Source organism: Eleutherodactylus coqui, chromosome 10 (genome assembly GCF_035609145.1).
Source record: "Eleutherodactylus coqui strain aEleCoq1 chromosome 10, aEleCoq1.hap1, whole genome shotgun sequence".
Lineage (NCBI taxonomy): Eukaryota > Metazoa > Chordata > Amphibia > Anura > Eleutherodactylidae > Eleutherodactylus > Eleutherodactylus coqui.
Window position 1 is genome coordinate 65,109,563 of NC_089846.1, and position 20,276 is coordinate 65,129,838.

The 20,276-nt window shown below is 43.1% G+C and overlaps 1 protein-coding gene across 2 annotated transcripts in view; it reads left to right on the forward strand.

Annotated features, from left to right (window-relative positions):
• Positions 1-16,775, forward strand: part of DPF1 (double PHD fingers 1) — a 79,107-nt gene extending 62,332 nt beyond the window's left edge. For both annotated transcript variants that reach the window (XM_066581179.1, XM_066581180.1), the window contains exons 9-12: positions 3,456-3,575; positions 7,455-7,567; positions 7,772-7,853; positions 8,806-16,775. In XM_066581179.1, the coding sequence (XP_066437276.1) occupies positions 3,456-3,575; positions 7,455-7,567; positions 7,772-7,853; positions 8,806-8,876 (386 nt within the window). In that variant the 3' untranslated portion in view covers positions 8,877-16,775. The remainder of the gene's footprint in view (positions 1-3,455; positions 3,576-7,454; positions 7,568-7,771; positions 7,854-8,805) is intronic.
• The last annotated feature ends 3,501 nt before the right edge of the window (positions 16,776-20,276 follow it).

Sequence of the window (20,276 nt, forward strand, 5' to 3'; positions counted from 1 at the left end):
GACTTCCTATGGAGACTAAAAAAAAAGGAAAAAAATAAGTGAAAAATGTTTTTTATTGTAAAAAATAAATTTCAATAAAGGTTTAAACTCCCACTTTCCCAAATATGTGATTAAAAAACACACCTCTGTGTGTTGCAGAAACCCCGTTAATATATATTTATAGCAGTAAGAGTTTGGATTTCTGATACTGAGTTCAAAATCTCTTGTATACACATAGATTGAAAGCCTAACATTGTGGATTCCTGCAGCTGCCAACAGAGGGCGCTAACTGCATACTGTGTTATTACTGATTGCGTTCTATATCCGTCTGCAGGAAGCTCCGGAGCTTCACGTGTAAGAAATAAATGTGTGCAGAATTTTGAATCTATTTAAATAAAAAATGGTATTTTAGTGCAAATATTCACTTTTAGGCAGAGGCGGTCACTTCCTTCATTGTGGACAACATACTGATATATGTGTTAGCCCCCCCCCCCCCCCCTAAAGAGATGTATTTTTAGGGCACACTTAATACTGTGGGTATTAGTGAATAACCTGATTTTCTAGGGTAGCGCATTCCACAGAACTGGTGCAGTTTAGGAAAAGTCTTCGAGACGGGAGTGGGAAGTTCGGATTATGGAGGAGATATTAGTCTGAGGTCATCAACAGAGTAGAGGTCCCGGGTAGGATGGTAGGCAGAGATGAGAGAGGAGATATAGAGTGGTGCAGCGCTGTGGAGAGCTTTATGGAAGAGGATGATGGATATAAATTGCATTCTATAGTGGATAAACCACCACTGCAGTGACTGATACTTCGGAAACATCAGTATAGTGACTGGCACGGGGTGGAGGCATCAGTGCAATGACTGATACCATGGAGGCATCGGTGTAGGGACTGGCACAGGGTGGAGGCATCAATATTAGTGACTGGCACAGGGTGAAGGCATCAGTGTAGTGACTGGCACAGGGTGGAGGCATCAGTGTAGTGACTGGCACAGGGTGGAGGCATCAGTGCAGTGACTGATACCATGGAGGCATCGGTGTAGGGACTGGCACAGGGTGGAGGCATCAATATTAGTGACTGGCACAGGGTGAAGGCATCAGTGTAGTGACTGGCACAGGGTGGAGGCATCAGTGTAGTGACTGGCACAGAGTGGAGGCATCAGTGTAGTGACTGGCACAGGGTGGAGGCATCAGTGTAGTGACTGGCACAGGGTGGAGGCATCAGTGTAGTGACTGGCACAGAGTGGAGGCATCAGTGCAATGACTGATAATTCGGAAACATCAGCATAGTGACTGGCACAGGGTGGAGGCATCAGTGCAGTGACTGATACCATGGAGGCATCGGTGTAGTGACTGGCACAGGATGGAGATATCAGTGTAGTGACTGGCACAGGGTGGAGGCATCAATATTAGTGACTGGCACAGGGTGAAGGCATCAGTGTAGTGACTGGCACAGGGTGGAGGCATCAGTGTAGTGACTGGCACAGAGTGGAGGCATCAGTGTAGTGACTGGCACAGGGTGGAGGCATCGGTGTAGTGACTGGCACAGGGTGGAGGCATCGGTGTAGTGACTGGCATAGGGTGGAGGCATCGGTGTAGTGACTAGCACAGGGTGGAGGCATCGGTGTAGTGGCTGGCACAGGGTGGAGGCATCGGTGTAGTGGCTGGCACAGGGTGGAGGCATCGGTGTAGTGGCTGGCACAGAGTGGAGGCATCGGTGTAGTGACTGGCACAGGGTGGAGGCATCAGTGTAGTGACTGGCACAAGGTGAAGGCATCAGTGTAGTGACTGGCACAGGGTGGAGGCATCAGTAAAGCAGTTGGACAGAAACATGAGCCTGGCTGCTGCATTCAGGATGGATTGCAGAGGGGAGAGTTTACTGAGAAGAAGAACACCGATCGGTAGTGAGTTGTAGTTATCAAAATAGGAATGGATCAGGGCAACAACAAGAGTTTTTACTGTTTCCAAGTAAGGCTGCCTTCACAGTTGCGAGAAAAACGAGTGTTTTTCAGCATTACAAAAGTGAGTGAAAACGCAGAATTCTGAAACAAATGATTTTCACTCATGCGATGTGGAGTGAAAAAAAAAATCGCGGCTTGCTCCATCTTTCCCTGTTCTTTTTTTCAATCTCTCATGTTTTCCTATGAAGCCTCCTTTGTATTCCATCGCAAAGCACGAACTTGCAATTTTCATTCAATGCGTTTTTAACATTAGAAACTTCTATTGTCTTTCTCATGAGAAAATTGTGCAAAAAAAAAAAAAAAGCACAAGAAAATCGCAAGCGCTGATGCTCAAAAATCATGTGAAAAAAGTTGCGATTCTGACGCGATTTTCTTGCCTCAATATCGCGATCACCAGTGTGAAGGAGCCCTAAGAAATAGGCGGATTCAGGAGATGTTTTTGATTTCTGATTACATGAATATATGGAGTGAAGGAAAGATCGGAGTCAAGTATGTCCCCAGGACAAGCGGGCGTGCTGCCTCGGAGGTACTGTAGCACCACACACTGAGATGGAAATATTGGGATTAGGTCGGTGACTACATGATGGAAACACAAGTTCTGTTTTTGAAAAACTCAGTTTCTAGACTTGTAGACTGTTATTTCTATGGAGCGTCAGCAAACTGGTAAGATTACTGAATAGTTTGACAGAGGAAGTAAAAAGAGATTGCTGAAAACTTTCGGACAGTTTTTCCAATTTATCTGCAAAAGGGTCTTGGCCTAAATTGCTGCGAATTGTTCTAAAATGTTTGCACAATTTTGGAGTAAAATAGGCCAACTAATAGGTGGTCTAAACTTAGACTAGACAGTCTTAAAATTTGACAGATTTATCATGCAGTGATAAACTTGTCCGTCTTAAGACTGTCTAGTCGTACATTTGCACCGTCCAACTTTTAGACAGCATTAGTAAATAAGCCCCCTTGTATACGGGCTGAGGTTTCCTGGCTGATACAAATATTACAGTGCCTACATCTGACCCTCACATTATAAGTAACTGATCTTCACATTTCATTATATATCCTCATTTACACTTTGTGGTGAACCTAAAAGTCTGGGTGAGAAACAAATCAGTAAATCCAGCGGCCGCAGCTGTCACAGGTATCAATAATGACAGCTGAGGCCAAAGTAGCAAATCCAGGAAGCGAGCCAGAATAAAACCAAACAGACATAATACACGCCATAGGGGATTCCCAGGCTGTGAGACGCTGCCAGGGCACACTGGGGGGCATGGGAAAACAACACTGAGGTTTATAAGGTACTGGTGCTCAAGAAACAGTCATAGCAATCAGGTGCAACTGATACTATTGTGTCGTGTGAATACAGATAATGTACCGATAAACCAGTAACATGGTGTGAATATATAATGGAATACTAAAGGTACAAAGAAAAATCCTGAGAGCACTAACCAAGAAATGCAGAATGAAATGCTAAACATGTCTTCCAAATCGGTAAACTAATCCTCTCTTTACTGTATTGCAGTAAAGAAAGCTCCTGACGGCTCGGTCATTGCGAATGGTTATTGTGACTTCTGTCTAGGAGGGGCCAAGAAAACTGGGTGTCCAGAGGACCTGATTTCCTGCGCTGACTGTGGTCGTTCTGGTAAGATAAGGGCAAAGGAGACCTTTTAGAGTATATTTGGCTGTTAGATTTCATTAGAGACACTTTGGTATTAAGTGTTTCGGTTGGGTGAATTCTTTATGGCATGGCTTGAACTGGGTGTTGGATAGCGTCCAGTCCGGATGTATTGGACTCTTTTTCACTGGTTTAAATTATTAATCTTGTTATTTGTATAGCGCCAAATTATTCCACAGCACTTTCAAGTAATTTTTATGTATTACCCCCCACCAAGCTGGGTACTCATTTTACAAACCTCAGAAGGATGGAGGGCTTGAGCCGACTCCCTGAACCACACGGGGATTGAACTTGCAACCTTCAGGTCGTGAGCGAGAGCTTAGCACTCTGCACCATGCAGGGTTTAGGTTTAGTGCTTGCGGTGTCAATGTGTGAAGTTTAATGCTCCCTGGTTTAAATCATTATTAGGGACCACCACAAGTCAGTATGGACTAAGCTACCAGGCACCTTTAACTGCCCCCTTAGCATGACTAGTTGGAGGTAAACAGATGATGGTATGAAGAGGCACTGCCAAATCGAGATCCAAGAGAATAGTCAAATCCAACCCAAGATCTGGGTCATAAGCTCAGGTTCAAATATGGTCGACCTTTTTGGGTTAGGGAATCTGGAGAAGTAAACCTGACTCCTCATTAAAAAAAAAAAAAATAGCTTATATTATGCGTTTTGAGGTTACCTGGTGCTTCCTCAGTAAAAGCTGAGCTGTGTACAGCTGTAGCTACACTTGGCCACTCATCTTCAATCCATGCAAGCTAAGCAATAGTTATAACTGTACACTGTCCAACTTTATCCTAGAAGGAGTTGATGTATGCCTGCAGTTACATTCCAGACAGATATACAAATGATGAGAGTTGTGGTGAAAAGATGGATGGTTTTGTCATCTGAGGCCCTAAAAGTGGTTCCACCCTTGGCTTATATAAAGACTCTCAGAGGCTCCTTGTGTGTAGTGACCTCTTTTTCCGCTTGTGTAGAGCTTGTTGACCACTAGACGCCTCTACGACTCAATTGAAGAGATTTCACCTAATTCACAAAGTCTGAGAGGGGTGTATTATTGGAATAAGAGAAGCTGGATGGTCGTATCAACAAATTGCCGACACCAGGGCCGTTCTGACTAGAATGTTAGAAAATGTTGGGACCAGTGTATGTGTGAGGGCACACAAGATGACCAGGCTCAAGACACCCTCGAGAGACCACCAGTGGAGAGGACCATCTGATCATCCGACAAACACAAGCAGCTCCAACTATTTCATTCTCCGCCATCCAGAGACAGGTGGCACCATCATTACAGGTCTCGGTGTCTGTTGGAACCATTTCCAGGCACTTGGCTGAAGGACATTTGGTCTCACAGCACCCATTACATATACTGCCTTTGACACCCACCCACCGTCGCCTTCGTGTGCAGTGGTGTCATGAACAATATAGCTGGACTGCTCTCGTGGTATGAGAGACAATGACAGCTCAGCGATATGTTCAGGACATCCTGCAGCCACATGTGTTGCCTCTCATGGCAGGGCTTACACAAGATATTTTCCAAAAGGATAATGCTTAGCTGCACACACAAGAGTGTCACAGGAATGACTCCACAACATTGCCACACGTTCATGGCCTGCCCGGTCATCAGATTTTTTGCTAATAGTACATGTATGGGACCATCTGGGGCGCCAACTTTAACGACTTAGACGTTTGCGCAATCTAAAGGCTCATTTACGGCAAATGTGGAGCGATATGCCGCAGGATACCATACGGAACCTGTATGTCTCCTTGCCCGCTGATATCACATCTTGCATCTTGCTAGAAACGGCCTAACACTGCACGAAAGCCTCTCTGCCGCCCGTGTCATATCTTGCGTCCAGGGTAGAGGCGGTACAACAGGCTACTAGAGCCTCCATGCCCACCCGTATCACATCTTACATCCAAGGTAGAGGTGGTACAACAGGGTGCTAGAGCCTCCATGGCCGCCTGTATCACATTGTGCATTCAAGCTAGAGGCAGTACAACGGGGTACTAGAGCCTCCATGCCTGCCTGTATCACATCTTGTATCCAAGCTAGAGGTGGTACAACAGGGTACTAGAGCCTCCATGTCCGCCCGTATCACATCTTGTATTCAAGCTAGAGGTGGTAGAACAGGGTACTAGAGCCTCCATGCCCGCCTGTATCACATCGTGCATCCAAGCTAGAGGCAGTACAACAGGGTACTAGAGCCTCCATGTCCACCCATATCACATCTTGTATCCAAGCTAGAGGCGGCCCAACAGGGTACTAGAGCCTTCATGCTCCCCAGTATCACTTCTTGTATCCATGCTAGAGGCAGTACAACAAGGTACTAGAGCCTCCATGCTCGCCTGTATCACATCTTGTATCCAAGCTAGAGGCGGTACAACAGGCTACTAGAGCCTCCATGCCCACCCGTATCACATCTTGTATCCAAGCTAGAGGCGGTACAACAGGGTACTATAACCTCCATGTCCACCCATATCACATCTTGTATCCAAGCTAGAGGCGGTACAACAGGGTACTAGAGCCTTCATGACCGCCTGTATCACTTCTTGTATCCATGTTAGAGGCAGTATAACAAGGTACTAGAGCCTCCATGCCCCCCATATCACATCTTGTATCAAAGCTAGAGGCGGTACAGCAAGCTACTAGAGCCTCCATGCCCACCTGTATCACATCTTGTATCCAAGCTAGAGGCGGTACAACAGGGTACCAGAGCCTTCATGCCCGTTCATATCACATCTTGAATCCAAGCTAGAGGCGGTACAACAGGGTACTAGAGCCTCCATGCCTGCCTGTATCACATCTTGTATCCAAGCTAGAGGCGATACAACAGGGTACTACAGCCTCACTTCAAGGGGTCAGTTTTCCGCAATAAATTCTCCTCTTGCTTTGATATTGTAATCACTTATATTAACGTTACAATCACACAGAGAAGTTTCAATCAATTCTGATTACTCCTTCTAAGTGCTTAATTTGTATGATCCCTATACTCCTCAGTATTAGTGTTCAATCCCCATCATTCTTCTCTGTATAAGTGTACAATACCTAGTCTTCTTTTATGTTTACGTGTGCTATCCTCATTTTTCTTCTTTGTATAGGTGTACGACCCCTATTAGTCTCCTCTGTATAAGCGTTCTTTTTCATTGTGTATGTGTAGGGCCCCTATTCTTCTTCTTCTCCTCTATATACCTGTAAAACCCCCACTCTTCTCTGTACAAGTATAGGACCCCTATTCTTCTCCTCCGTATAAGTGTGGAAACTATATTCTTCTTCTTTGTATAAGTGTACGACCCCCATTATTCTCCTCTGTATAAGCGTAAGGCCCCCATTCTTTTTCTCTGTGTACGTGTAGGGCCCCTATTCTTCTTCTTCTCCTCTATAGACATGTAAAAACCCTATTCTTCTCTGTACAAGTATAGGACCCCCATTCTTCTCCTCTGTATAAATGTAAGACCCCCATTCTTCTCCTCTCTTTAAGTGTGGGAACGGTATTCTTCTTCTTTTTATAAGTGTATGCCCCCCATTCTTCTTCTCCTCTCTGTAAGTGTGGGACCCCTGTTCTTCTTCTCCTCCATATAAGTGTAGGACCTGTATTCTTCTTCTTTGTATAAGTGTATGACCCCCATTCTTCTTCTCCTCTCTGTATAAGTGTAGGACCTCTATTCTTCTTCTGCTCTGTATGAATTATTCTTCACCTTTGTATAAATATGGAACCCCCCATTGTTCTTCTTCTGCTCTGCATAGGTGTAGGACTCCCATTGTTCTTCTTTTTCTTCTTTGTAAGTAAAGGACCCCTATTTTTCTTTTCTTCTGTATTGATATACCATTGATATAATTCTCCCTTCTTGTAGGTCACCCCTCATGTCTACAGTTCACGGTCAATATGACGGCTGCTGTTAGGACTTACCGCTGGCAGTGCATTGAGTGCAAGTCCTGTATTCTATGTGGAACTTCAGAAAATGATGTAAGTATATTATATGATATTATGGCTTTATGTTCATTATTTTCATAATGTATTTACCATGCACAATGTACAGAGCATCCGCTCATGAGTACTTATCGCTATGTGTGTACATATAGGGTCCTGTTCACAGATTATATTGTCGCTTTGTTTGGGATTCTCCAATGTTCTGTCAGACGAGTACCACTAACTCTTCTCTTACCACAGGACCAGCTGCTGTTCTGTGATGACTGTGACCGAGGTTATCATATGTATTGTCTGAGCCCACCAATGTCGGAGCCCCCTGAAGGTCAGTAGCATTCCTCCTCTTAAATAGAAGCATTAGTCTGTAAAGCAGTCCTGGAAATTACTGGATAAAGATACTTACAATCTTTGCGCATACTAAAACTCGTCTTCACCATCCTAACTATACCCTTGTTACCAGTTCAGCCAGTGAGGAACAGCTAAAGCCCCCAAACATTACAACTACGTCATCGGAATCCACTGATAACTACAGCCGGATGACTCTCTGATGTTTATGGGGGCGGCTCAATTTTCTCGACATATGATGTTGGGAGAAAGAAGATTTGGGGACGTTGAATTAGAACACCTTCTGTTCCCTAAATGATAAGTAGTTGCCAGAGTTGTCTGGCTGCAGCTTACCTCCCTAGACACACACATTTTTCAACCATATTCCATCACCTCCCTTCATTTGACATAGTACCAAATGCCCCACTTTTTACTGTTTCTACATGATCTCCACTGTGGCATGTTCTTCAGTCCTTCAGGTCTCCTCTTGTGCTGCACATATTTACAGATACTCTCCTTGTAACGTTTATGCCGGCGTCGGAGGTGCTGTTATAATCAATACCATGGCACTGTGGCAGATTTGTCGTTTGATGGATCCAAACATTCGCTGATGGACTCCATTGATTTATAATGGGATCCATTGGTGTCTTGTATTTTTGACAGCAAGAATAGTTTTGCTCGTTGCCATCTAAAGTGGTTGATCCTCTCACGGAGGCTGTGAATGCTAATGTGAGCAGACACCTCTGTTCCACAAAACTCATCAAATGCAATTATAATAGTTGGGTCACCGAAGTGACCATCGTAAATGCTACCAGTAACCTCGTAACCGGAGCCTCATATATCTATCCTGGTTTGTATCAGTGTAGGACTTGTTTGTAATTTTGGAGACTTCTAAAAGGGGGCAAATACTTTTTTACTGCACATTTCTTAAGATCAGGATTTTCTTCTTGCAGGTAGCTGGAGTTGTCACTTGTGCCTGAGACAACTGAAGGAGAAAGCATCGGCCTACATCACATTGACCTAGAGCTATTGGCCCCCCCGGAGGACCAAAGATCACTGATCCTCTCAGACTGGTCTTGCTTATTCCCAGAATCCTCTGCTTCTCTCATCTCAGCACTACGGTCCTTTCCCTCCGCTCAGCGTCCTGAGCTGTGTAAAGTAGTTTTATTGGTTCGGCTGTGTATTAATACTATGAAATACTTACATTCTGCTCCTATTTATTTCTCCGCTACTTCTAAGGCTCTGATAACGTTCCCATCCGGCTACTGGCCGCAGCGGCCCAACCACATCCTCCATTGCGTTGCCCTGGAAAATTCACTGTATGATACGGATGAGATCCTGAGATATTTTGTGTTCCTTACTTTACAGATCCGCTTCTTTGAAATGAGATTCAGCTTTTCTATGCGGCCTATTAACACCTGATTACCATTATTAATGCGGTAAAGTTCCTCTAATCCGGCATGAGCACCAAAAAGGTGTCTGGTTATGAAATAGTGTTTTTGGACGTCGTAAGGCAGTTTATAAAACCTCCAGGAGGACGGTATGTTTTTTTAAAACTCCTGTTGCTTATACAGCAGCAACCTACGAAGCACTGACATCGCTCACATCAGTCCTTGTTAGAGGATTCTATCATAAGGCCTGTTACTATCTCTTCGCAGTGTATCGTTTCTGGTCTCCTGAGATTATTTTACAGTTTTTAGCCAGAAACGAGTGTCGGATTATTAATTTCAGATGCCAGATTAAAGGAATTCTACCATTTCCCATATATTTTGTATTAGCGTTCAGGACTGTGACTGTTGGTTCTTATGAGAGGACACTCCTGTCATTCCAGCCATATGGACTGCAGCAAATACTGTCCTTTAATATCACGACCTGCAAGCAGATACATTGAGGCACATATACTGGTGATTACAGGGGTCACTAGGAGTATATTGTGGGCTCATTAGGGCAGATTTACTATTGAAAAGCAAATCACGCCAGAAAACTGTCTTTCAGGCTTTGCACCTCATTTATGATGTGTTTTAGGCAATTTTAGACACTTTTTTTTTGCGAAGTCCTAAAACAGGGCATCACTTTGCAGGTAAATAGGTGTAGCTTAAATTTGACTTTTCACGCCAAAATTTTGGCAGAAAAGCTGTTGGAAAAGTAAGCCAGCTAATATGCGGTTTAAACTCAGGCTAGACAGCCTTAAGAATCAGCAGATTTATCATTCACTTTGATAAATCTGGCCCATTTTAACCCCTTCCCGACATGTGCCATACATATGGAGTGAGTTTGGGAACGCAATTATCGTTCACGCCAATTGCGACTTATAACCCTTTAAATGCTCCCAATCGGTGGGACACGAACGACCACAATGAGATCAATGGATCGCCATTCCGTAATTATGGCAGGCGGTGGCTTCTGAAGGCCCTCAGGGCTGCCATGATTGAGCACCTATTAGAATGCCTGTCAGAATATAGTATACCTGTCAATGCTATAGTACTGTATAAGTGATCAGCAGTGCCCTCTATTAAAATAACACATTATTACTTCAGCACAGTGAACACCGTCAGAAAAAAGCGGTACACGATGCCAAAATTGTGCATTTTTGGTCATTCTGACTTTTTTTTTTTTAAAGTGTTTTATTCTTTTTAAGCAGTACTACATTAAAAATGCTATGCAAATGTGGTACAACCATAACCATACTGACCTATAGAATAAAGAGAACATGTCATTTCTACTGCACCATGAATGCTGTAAGAGCACACACACACGGCATTTGCATTTTTTCCAAATCTCCAACACATTATAGGGTCCGTTAAATGGTACCATTGAAAAATACAACTCGTCCCACAAAACACGAGGCCCCATGTCACCCGAAAAATAAAAGAGCTGCAGTTTTTTTTTTAAAGTGGAGAAGAAAAAATGAAAACGATAAAACAAAAAAGGGCCGCAGCAGGAAGGGGTTAAGACTGTCTGTCTAAGTTTGCACTGTGCAAGTATTAGTTAGTTTTAGTAAATCTGCCCCATTGCGCTGGCATCAAATTTACATATGCATTTGTCCCAGTTTTTCCTGATTGTTCATGAGACCAGTCCGGGCTGGCATGGCAGGATGTGGCATCTCCCAATATCTCCGTCCAAACTAAACGTGGTTCACCAGTTCCCCGTCTCATATTAGTGGTAATATATACAGTTCAACTTTTTTTTACCAGCAACTGTGCCAACTTATGGTGCCATTTGTAGATGATCACATGGACTTGTTCCCTATTGTATCTGGCAAGGCTTTCATGGTAAATGGGTTGGGGTCACATGCCTAACTTGAAGCTCCTGGGCCCCAATGAAAACTTTTAATAGGGTCCCTCCAGTTATGATATGCCATTTATAGTAATGGTGTCCCCTCCTTAGCAGTTGGGCCACTTCAGGCCTAGGTGCAACTGCTACTTCAGTACCCAATATAGTTCCCCCCCACCCTTCTCCCATAGGGGTATTAGTATTAGCGTGGTGATTTGATTGACTTATCATCCGCCTTGCACAATTTTCTTCAGCAGTCAGGGCCATGATGGACTGCAGACCTTACAATGATGGTTTGTTAAAAGTGTTAGTAAATGCTCGCCAGATATATCAGTCCGTTACCAGTTTTATATGAAATATCTATTTACCTTTGAATCTGCAGACATATATGTACATCATAGGACTTCATCACCTGTAAATACACTCTCCTTGTCTGTAGATCTCCCTTTATATGATATCTCCTTCTTCTGTCTCATTTCCTGGCCATTGACGTATTGTTATACAGTAGCAGGGAAAGGGAGACGCAGCCTGGAATATAGGGCATTAGCCGTCCTTGAATATCAGAGGCACAATTTTCCACTTTCATTGTTTCTATTGAAGAAGAGACTATGTTGTCTCCAAAACTTGCAACTCAAGTGTATTCCATTAGCCGGTGAAAAGTATCACTTGAATTTCCGCCTCTTATCGCTTTTTACAATGGCTGCTTGTAACTTAATGATCATGCATTCATGCCGTGAACGTCCCTCCACTATGATTCCAGAATCCCTGGTTATACAACGCACAATGCTTCTTTTAGCCGCGGACCCCCGATTTGCACATGACTGTGAACTATAACTGGGGTCTAACAGGAATTCTTGACTCACCAGTGACCATGGCGTACCAGATACAGTTCTTAGTCTTGGAGTGAGCGAATGCTGAGCATGTGTGTGTCACTATGTACTAATGAAAACACAAAGCACTTAGTTAATGGAGAGCCTGAATGAGGAACATGGCTGTGTCTGTCCAGATAAAGTTTGTGCCCCCCCCCCCATTTTTCCCCCCATTATGGATTATACCGTGTAAGCCATTGATATTACACTTTTGAATGCTTTATACATACAGTGCACTGCATCCTGGTGTAAAAAGACATTGCATTGCCAAGATTAGTAGTCTATTGCTGCTCTCATGGTACTGCACATTTTATGTGCATTTGCTATGCAACTGCAGCTGCTATTGTTCTCTCTTGTCTGCCGTTCCAAACTGTGTGGATCCATAGTATATGCGATTCCTCAAGCGCAAACAAAAACATTTTACTCAATAGGTAAAAAACTTCCCAAGAGTTTATAACTGCACCATTGGTATCACCTTGGTTGCATTAGTTTTCCAGTGTGGTCACATGTAACATGCACAGTAGAGGGGATTTCTGTGGCATGTTATGGCTTTTTTAATCATGTCCTTGCATTTTTCGGTTGCAAGGAATAAAACTGCCCAATATATAAGCCTTGACTATATATGTTACATGCAGCACCAATATCATGGGGTTCCCAATGAAATAATAGATACCAAAACTGCTCCTTAAAGGAGAACTCCAGTATTATATCTTGTTTAAAATGTTGTATATGTATAAGGGGTTTTCCCATCTTATAATGTTAAAGAATATTGCTAAGACCTCCACTAATACCAGCAAGGGATGAAGGTCCTGAGAAGGAAACTATCAAGTGTAAGGGCGCCCACCCACTGGCGATTTTTTTTTCTTTGCGTTTTTTCTCAAGAGCAATTAGAATTGAATGTACTCCTGTCCACTGGCGTTTTTTTTAGCGGTGCGTTGCGTTTTTTAACATAGGAACTGTCAGTTGCATATGTGTCCTTATTTTTCTCCTAATGCACCCATGAATGTCAATGGAAATTAATGGAAAAGGCGCGAAAAAGCCAGGAAAACGCGGCAAAAACGCGCCGAAAACGCTGCGTTTTTCACGCACGAAAATCGCAAACGCCAGTGGGTGGGCGCCTTAAGGGACTATTCCGGAGAAGTAAACTGTCAAGAGGAAGGGCGATGTTGCAATTCCTTGCACATCAGGCGCACCACTGGGAAGGAGCCACAAGGCTTAACTAGAACTCTGGTCCCTTTAATCTACGGGCCTATTCACACAAGCGTATTCTCTATCCGTATTCAGTCTTTATTTTTTACTGACTGAATACGAACAGCACACGGACCCAATAAATTGAATTTGTGTATTCAGACATGCTTTTTTATGTGGACTGATATTGCACAATGAAAAAAATCGCAGCGTGTCCTATTTTGACCTGTATTCATGGATCAAAATTGCCCATTAACCCTTTGCAATCCAATTTTGGATTCAGTATTTCCTAGAGGGCTTTCTCTTTCTGTCATTTTACAATGGCACCATCTGCTGGCTGGAGCCAGTACTGCGGTATGTGACATGCTGGAGAGGCCCTCCAACAACAAAACGGCCAGTAATATACAGTAAGAATACCCTGCCGGATGTTTTCTGACATCAGGGCTGTAGAGGCTTCAATCAGAATGTTGGAAGACGTCAGACAGTGGATAGATGCATAGAAGAAACATAGCGAACATACATTAGATTCCATGTGCACAGCAGGTTTTAGTCGCACCATTTTCTGTGGGTTCTGAATAAATTGACATCACTTGGGCTTTCTTGCAATTTTTTTGCACATGTGATAAACAGATGACAAAAGGATGCAACAAGGGATGTAAAAAACTACACATACACAGCAAAAACACATGGACCACGCAGCGAAAATGGTGCATTTTTTAAGGATTGAAATTACATACGCCTGTGTGATTGAGCCCTGAGGGTTGTGGTGGTCTCGAAAGACAAAGTGATATGTTGTCTCTTCTGAAGGTGGGAAAACCCCTTTAAAATGACTGTCCAGTCCCAGGAGGAGATTCTGTACAAGATGTAGAGCAGGGAGTTAAATTACCTGCTGTGTAGTCTTCTGTGCCATTGTCCCTCCGACCCGCGGGTTCTAGGCCCCGTTTTCGGTCTCTCAAGATGGCCACCACAATCTTCTGACTACCTAATTCACATAGTGTTAAACTACCAATGCACTACACCTGCTCCGATTGGTCAGTGCTGCTCACGTTTCCAGCACTGGCCAATCAGAAAGCAGCATTAGGTAGTTAGAAAAATGACAGCTGCTATCTTGGACAACTGAAAACGGGGCCCAGAATTAATGGATCATAGGGACAATGGCAAAAAAGGCCAGTGGAAGGCATAACTCCCGATCCCCAGCCCTGGGCACAGAGGGTCACATTAAATTTTAATACAATATAAACAACTGCAGAAAAAAAGTTAAACTAAAGCTAAATTCAAAATTCTGTTGGAATCCTGTTACCAAAGAGCAATGCATTGTGGGAATTCAAATGGCGGCTCTGTTAGGTTACATGACCGTCGGCACAGTGCAGATAAACCACATGCAGATTCCAAGAAGGAACCAGCAGAAACTTTACTTTTGCTTTGGTTGTGAATGCAGAAGAAAACACCCTACAATTCAAAATTGGCGCAAAATTAAAAACAGTGTTTAGGCCGATTTTGCGTCAGCCTAACATGGGTGCATGCTTACGCCTGTGTTACAGCCGCAAATCCTGGTTTGATGATGAGTCTAATAACCGGGGCTGGCAGCATCATAGGGAGTCAACATTTTAGGTTTTACCCCATTGTATCCAGTGTTAATGCAGCAGTCTACTACAGCAGTACTCGGATCTTAGTTACTTGCTCATATTGTTTAGTGCTGCACATGTGCATTAGAATCACAACAACTAATCCGGTCTTATTTGGTAAACTGCACGAAACAGATGAAAGCTACTTGCTGATTGGTTGCTGCAAAATAACCTCCCAATTAAGATATAAATAAATATTCCATCCCTATTGCACGCACTTTGACCTTCTTTGATTTGCTCCTTACTCTTGCATGGCTCCTGTTGATAGATATTAGCTAGAAGGAGGATGTTTGTGCCCTGTTCCTCTGAAAAGCTCTTCATTTATATATATATATATATATTTTTTTTTTGGGTGCTGTAAGTGACCTAAGAGGTCTATGTAAATTGCAGCTGATTTAAAGGGACACTACCATGAAGGAAATAAGTGTTACATGTTAATTTAGACATATTTATAGATTTCCTACATGTACAAGGTCTGCTGTAAAAGCCATATCAAGTACAAAAACATTCTAAGATGAAGCCTAATGCCACGCCCCCGAGGAGCTGGAAAAAAATATCACAGCAGCCAATGAGGTTCAAGATTATATTTTATTGGATTGGTTGCTCTGGACAACAACTTCTGTGCCTGTGCTGTTTTTCATGCCTGAAGCCTTGACATAGTACCAATCAAATCGAGCCTTCATTTCTTCAATCCTAGTGACCAATAAAATTTAATTTTTGCAGGGGAGGATACATAATGAAAGTTTCAATCTTTGTGACTTGGAAGGTAAAATAACAGCTTTATTTGTTAAAGTCAAATACCAACAGCGATGTTGTCCCTAGCAACCAAAAATCAGATTACTCTAAGGTTTGAAAAATAAAAGCCACAACCTGGTTGGCTGTTAGGCAGCACTTCCAACTTTTTTCACCCCTACCTACCACTCCCATTGTCACATGCATGGACTTTCTACAGGATGTGGTGCCTATGGGTCTCTATTATAGACACTGCGTGCTGCGGCAAAATGCCTCCGTGAGGCCCCGTATTTTATCCTTCTTCACACGCGCATTACACTGGTAGTGTCCCTTTAAGGGTTTGGCACAGGTGATTGGAATAGCAGCCAAGACAGACTCAGTTTTAGGGGGGTCATTAGTTTCCTTGCTGTGCTGTAAATATATCTTAGCACTGCCATATTGAGTGCATGACCAGAGGTAATCAAAACCCACAACACTCCGTTTCTTAAACGCAAAATGGATTTTCATCCACATTTCTTTGTCAGTGATGAACCCGTGTGAGCCGGAGCGCTGCTGCTGTGATGCAATGTCTATGGCTGTTTATTATGAAACTACCAGTCACTTTCTTTACTTCTGCTGCAAAATATGATTTTCGGCGATATTTGATGTCTGGGGGCTATTTTATATGATGACGACCAAAGCGAAGAAATGGTGTGGTCAGCACTTTGCAGATAGCACTTTGTCGAGGCAATAGGGAGGCATCCATTTTTTTAAAAGCAGATCCTCCGAATTTTAAAATGGCTTCCAAAACACCTAGAAAGAACATTTTTTTTCCCAGTAAGCGATAAACTTTGCCAAAATGTGTCTCTTTTTTCCGCTGGAAAGAGCTTTCTTTATTATATCCGAGGAGATCAAATCCTACTTTCGCTTTAATGCCCTGCCTCTAACAACCGTCACTTGTATTTGTGTTTCTGTTATTAAGAAAAAAAGTAGGTTGCGGACAAGAACTTTGCACAGATGTACGAGTTACTTCAAAGGTGCTGCAAAACCTGATGTAAAAAAAAGGGATAACAAACTTAAAAAAAAAATATGACAAAAAATGTAATTAAAAAAAGAACGTTTGTGGCGGGGTTTGAACTGCCAAGCATTTGATATTTGCCGCTATCCGGCTGTTTGTAACGTCGTTGTGGTTTCTTTCTGTCGCTTGCATTAGTAACAGTTGTTATTATTGTGTGTTAATAAACCATTGGATTGAAATTTGGTACTTGGAGTCTTTATTTCTATGGTGTTTCTATGCCAGGAGTGAGGGGTAAGTTGACCCTACGGCCACAGGGCTCCGCGGACCAAAACTACAGATAACTCTCAGGCTGATGTAAGTAAAAGGCAATGATTATATCATGAAAAATCTTGCAGCTAATTATGTTTTATGTCTTAGTTCCTCAATGGATTCAAGATCTGCTTGCTGTTGGTGAATGGAATACTCAGGGTCGTACGAAAGCCCATCCTAATCATGCAAGAGAAAGGTATGAACTTTTATAACTATAAGTTGGAAGGGTTGTCAGATTTTGAAGACTATTCTATTGCTTTCTTATCACAGGGAAGCCAGCTGCCCGGATCCCACTGATCTTGACAATGAAGGCTACTGTATGGCTTTAGTGCTGTGGCACCTCTTTATGGTGGCCACCCAGCCACTCGCTATGCAGGGAACTACAGCACAGCCCCATTCAAATCATTGTGGGTGTTCAGTCAGACCCCCCACAATCAGAAAGTCTTAATGATATGCCATTACTTTGTTTGTTAGAAAACCCTATTAGTTTAGCACATATAGCTGCTATGAGGCTATTGGGGCAAACGCTCAGGTTGGCACCATTTACTCTCCCCCATGGGTAGAGTGATCCTACACAGTTCTTATTTTTTCACAAGCACAAGGAAAGACCATCATACCGCCTTTTGATTCTGCATGGGTTGGCTGGGTGGTTGTCAATCCTCCCGCCCTGTCCAGAAGTGAAGAAGGGTGATACAAAAACCCAAGACCCCCTTTCTACTGAAGATTATGTTGATATGGTTCTATGCTGTAATTGAGAACATCATATTTGGACTTTAGAATTTGGAAACTTTGAGGATATAATCCAGATTGTTTGTAGAATTTGGACTGATAGACATGTGGGGTCTCTGAGTAAATCTGCAAATATTGGATGACTCCTTTTGGAATTCAGCAACATTTTAGCCTTTCTTGCTCTAGTAGTCTGCGGCTCATATTGGCTGCATATTCCTGGATTACCAAGAAGGGTGTGAGAGCAGTATGAGAACCAGGTGCATAACTTCATCTTCTAGTAGAGCAGAAATTGTGACCTGGTGTGAAGACTATAAGCAGTCTTCCATTATAACCTTAGGGATATAATAAAATGAGAATTCAAAGACGAAATTACACTATCCTATCAAAACTAGTTGGACACCTGAGTGAGGGTCAATTTACACGGAGTCATGATCGCTCAAACGACAGTTTGAGTGACAGCTTTGAGCGATCATTTTGCATAAACTATTAAGTAGCTACTCAGCTACCTAATAGCTTATTAGCGTGCAAATGAAGCCTTAGCTGAATGCAGTTAATAGCCCGAGGGCTCATATCTGCGTTCAGATCCTTTGTTCTCCGACAGGAAGCAATGCTATCAGCACTCTCTGTGGGGAACAGCTGATAAGGCTGAAGGACGATTTTTAGGTTGGCTTGAATTTAACGATCAGTTAGCAGTGCACGATGGCCACGTGTTTAGACACAATGATGATCGCTTCGTGTAAATGGGCCTTAAGAATCAAAAGTAGTATTTATTTACATGTTAATACTTAGTAGGCCTCCTTTGGCCCTAATGACATTGGATACTCTGCATGGCATACTTTATACTAACATCTGATACACTTCAGCTTGTATTTCCCTCCATTCATCATGCAAAGGTCTGTCGAGTTCTCTTAAAGAAAATGGATGCTGACCCGACGTTCCAGTTCATCCGAAAGATGTTCAGTAGGTTCAGGTCGGGACTCCGTGCAGCCGGTCCAATCATGGACCAACATAAAACAGTGCTGGACATGTGACTAGGCATGTTGTCTTGCTGGAAGTATTGCTGCCCATTCCCAGAGTATTGCCACATTGTCAGCACACATTATTGTCCAGAATGTCAAGGTACATCTCCATGTTCATGGTTCTTGTCACTACGACCAATAGACTGAGCCCATGCCACGTAAAACAGCCCAGACCATAACGGAACCTCTGCTGTACTTAACTGTTGGTACAACACACTCAGGGCAACTGAAGATGCAGTAGTGCGATTCGGCACTCCATAGAACGATCAACTGTCCAATAAGGACACTCCTTGCAGCACTGTAGATGGCCGATGCATAATGTTTTGTGATGGCCAGCTTGTGTGCAGTTCTCATAACAAACGATGGCTGACACCTCCAAGCATCTTATGTAGTATGGTTCAGCACATGCTAACAAGACATGATCCCTTCTTCTCATAGCGGTGTCCTGATACTTTTGATAGGTTATTGTACTATGACCAAGCCTGGACAGGTCACCCTCTTAATTACCCATGACTAAATTCTATGGATTTTAGACTTCAATTATCCTTATTTCCAGGCTTCTCCATTAAAATAGCTTCGGCAAGCCACGTGCACACCGGGCCTTGTTCTGTCTGCACAATGCCAGCTCCCTCCCTTTCTGCCCAGCAACATGGCTTCAAATTGCAAATTTCAGGAACCCAGTGAAGGGAGGGAAGGTAGATTTGATGGATAAAAAATCCCATTAAATATTCATTGGTATTTTTGCTGATATTTGTTGAAATTCAGTGTTGGTCTGAAGCGCGAGTTACACTTAATGAGCAGAAAGTGTCAGAGGGAGATGGGTGAATGGAGAGAGGGGTGTGGGGGAGGAGAGGGAATTGATTCTATATTTAACTGTTAAGGAGCCAGAGGATAAGAGCTGCCTTTTATCAAACGTAAATCCCTCGGATTAGAGATAATGCTAATAAAATGAATAAAAGGTGAAATTCATGACGTTTTTACGGAGGTGTAGAATTAGTATTTTTATAGTCTTCGAGACAAAGTGCAAGCAAAACTCATTCTCACTCAAAGGTTTCTCCCAATGACTTTCTTGATAAACCCGCTATAAGGAATGGTTAGTTCCACCACCGCTAACGTTTTTTATGTGACAAAAAAAGATTGGCTTTCATAGATTTTTCACAGTATTCTGTTTACCACAAATGGCTCATGGCCGACAGATTCACATATCCATATGAAATGAGATGTCTGCCTTTCTCGGAACCCTCTATAGCATCCCCTTCACTTTCCACCATAGTATTCTGCAGAGTAATAAATATGACCGCAACAACGTAGGCAAAAGTGATTGTTCCATCGTCGATGAAAGTTGTATCGTGTATAGGAGTTAAGCTCGATACTGTTAATGTGCCTACACTGTAAAGAAATGGCAGATGAACCTGCTGATTTTGGTGGGGTTGGCTGATGATCTATTGAGTCTGGGACCACCCAACTCTCTTCTGCAGATGTCAGGCTAAGATCATAGAATGGTAGAGTTGGAAGGGACCTCCAGGGTCATCGGGTCTGATCCCCTGCTCAGTGCAGGATCACTAAATCATCCCAGACAGATGTCTGTCCAGCCTTTGTTTGAAGGCTTACATTGAAGATTACACCACATCCCGTGGCAACCTGTTCCACTCATTGATCACCCTTCACTGTCAGAAAGTGTCT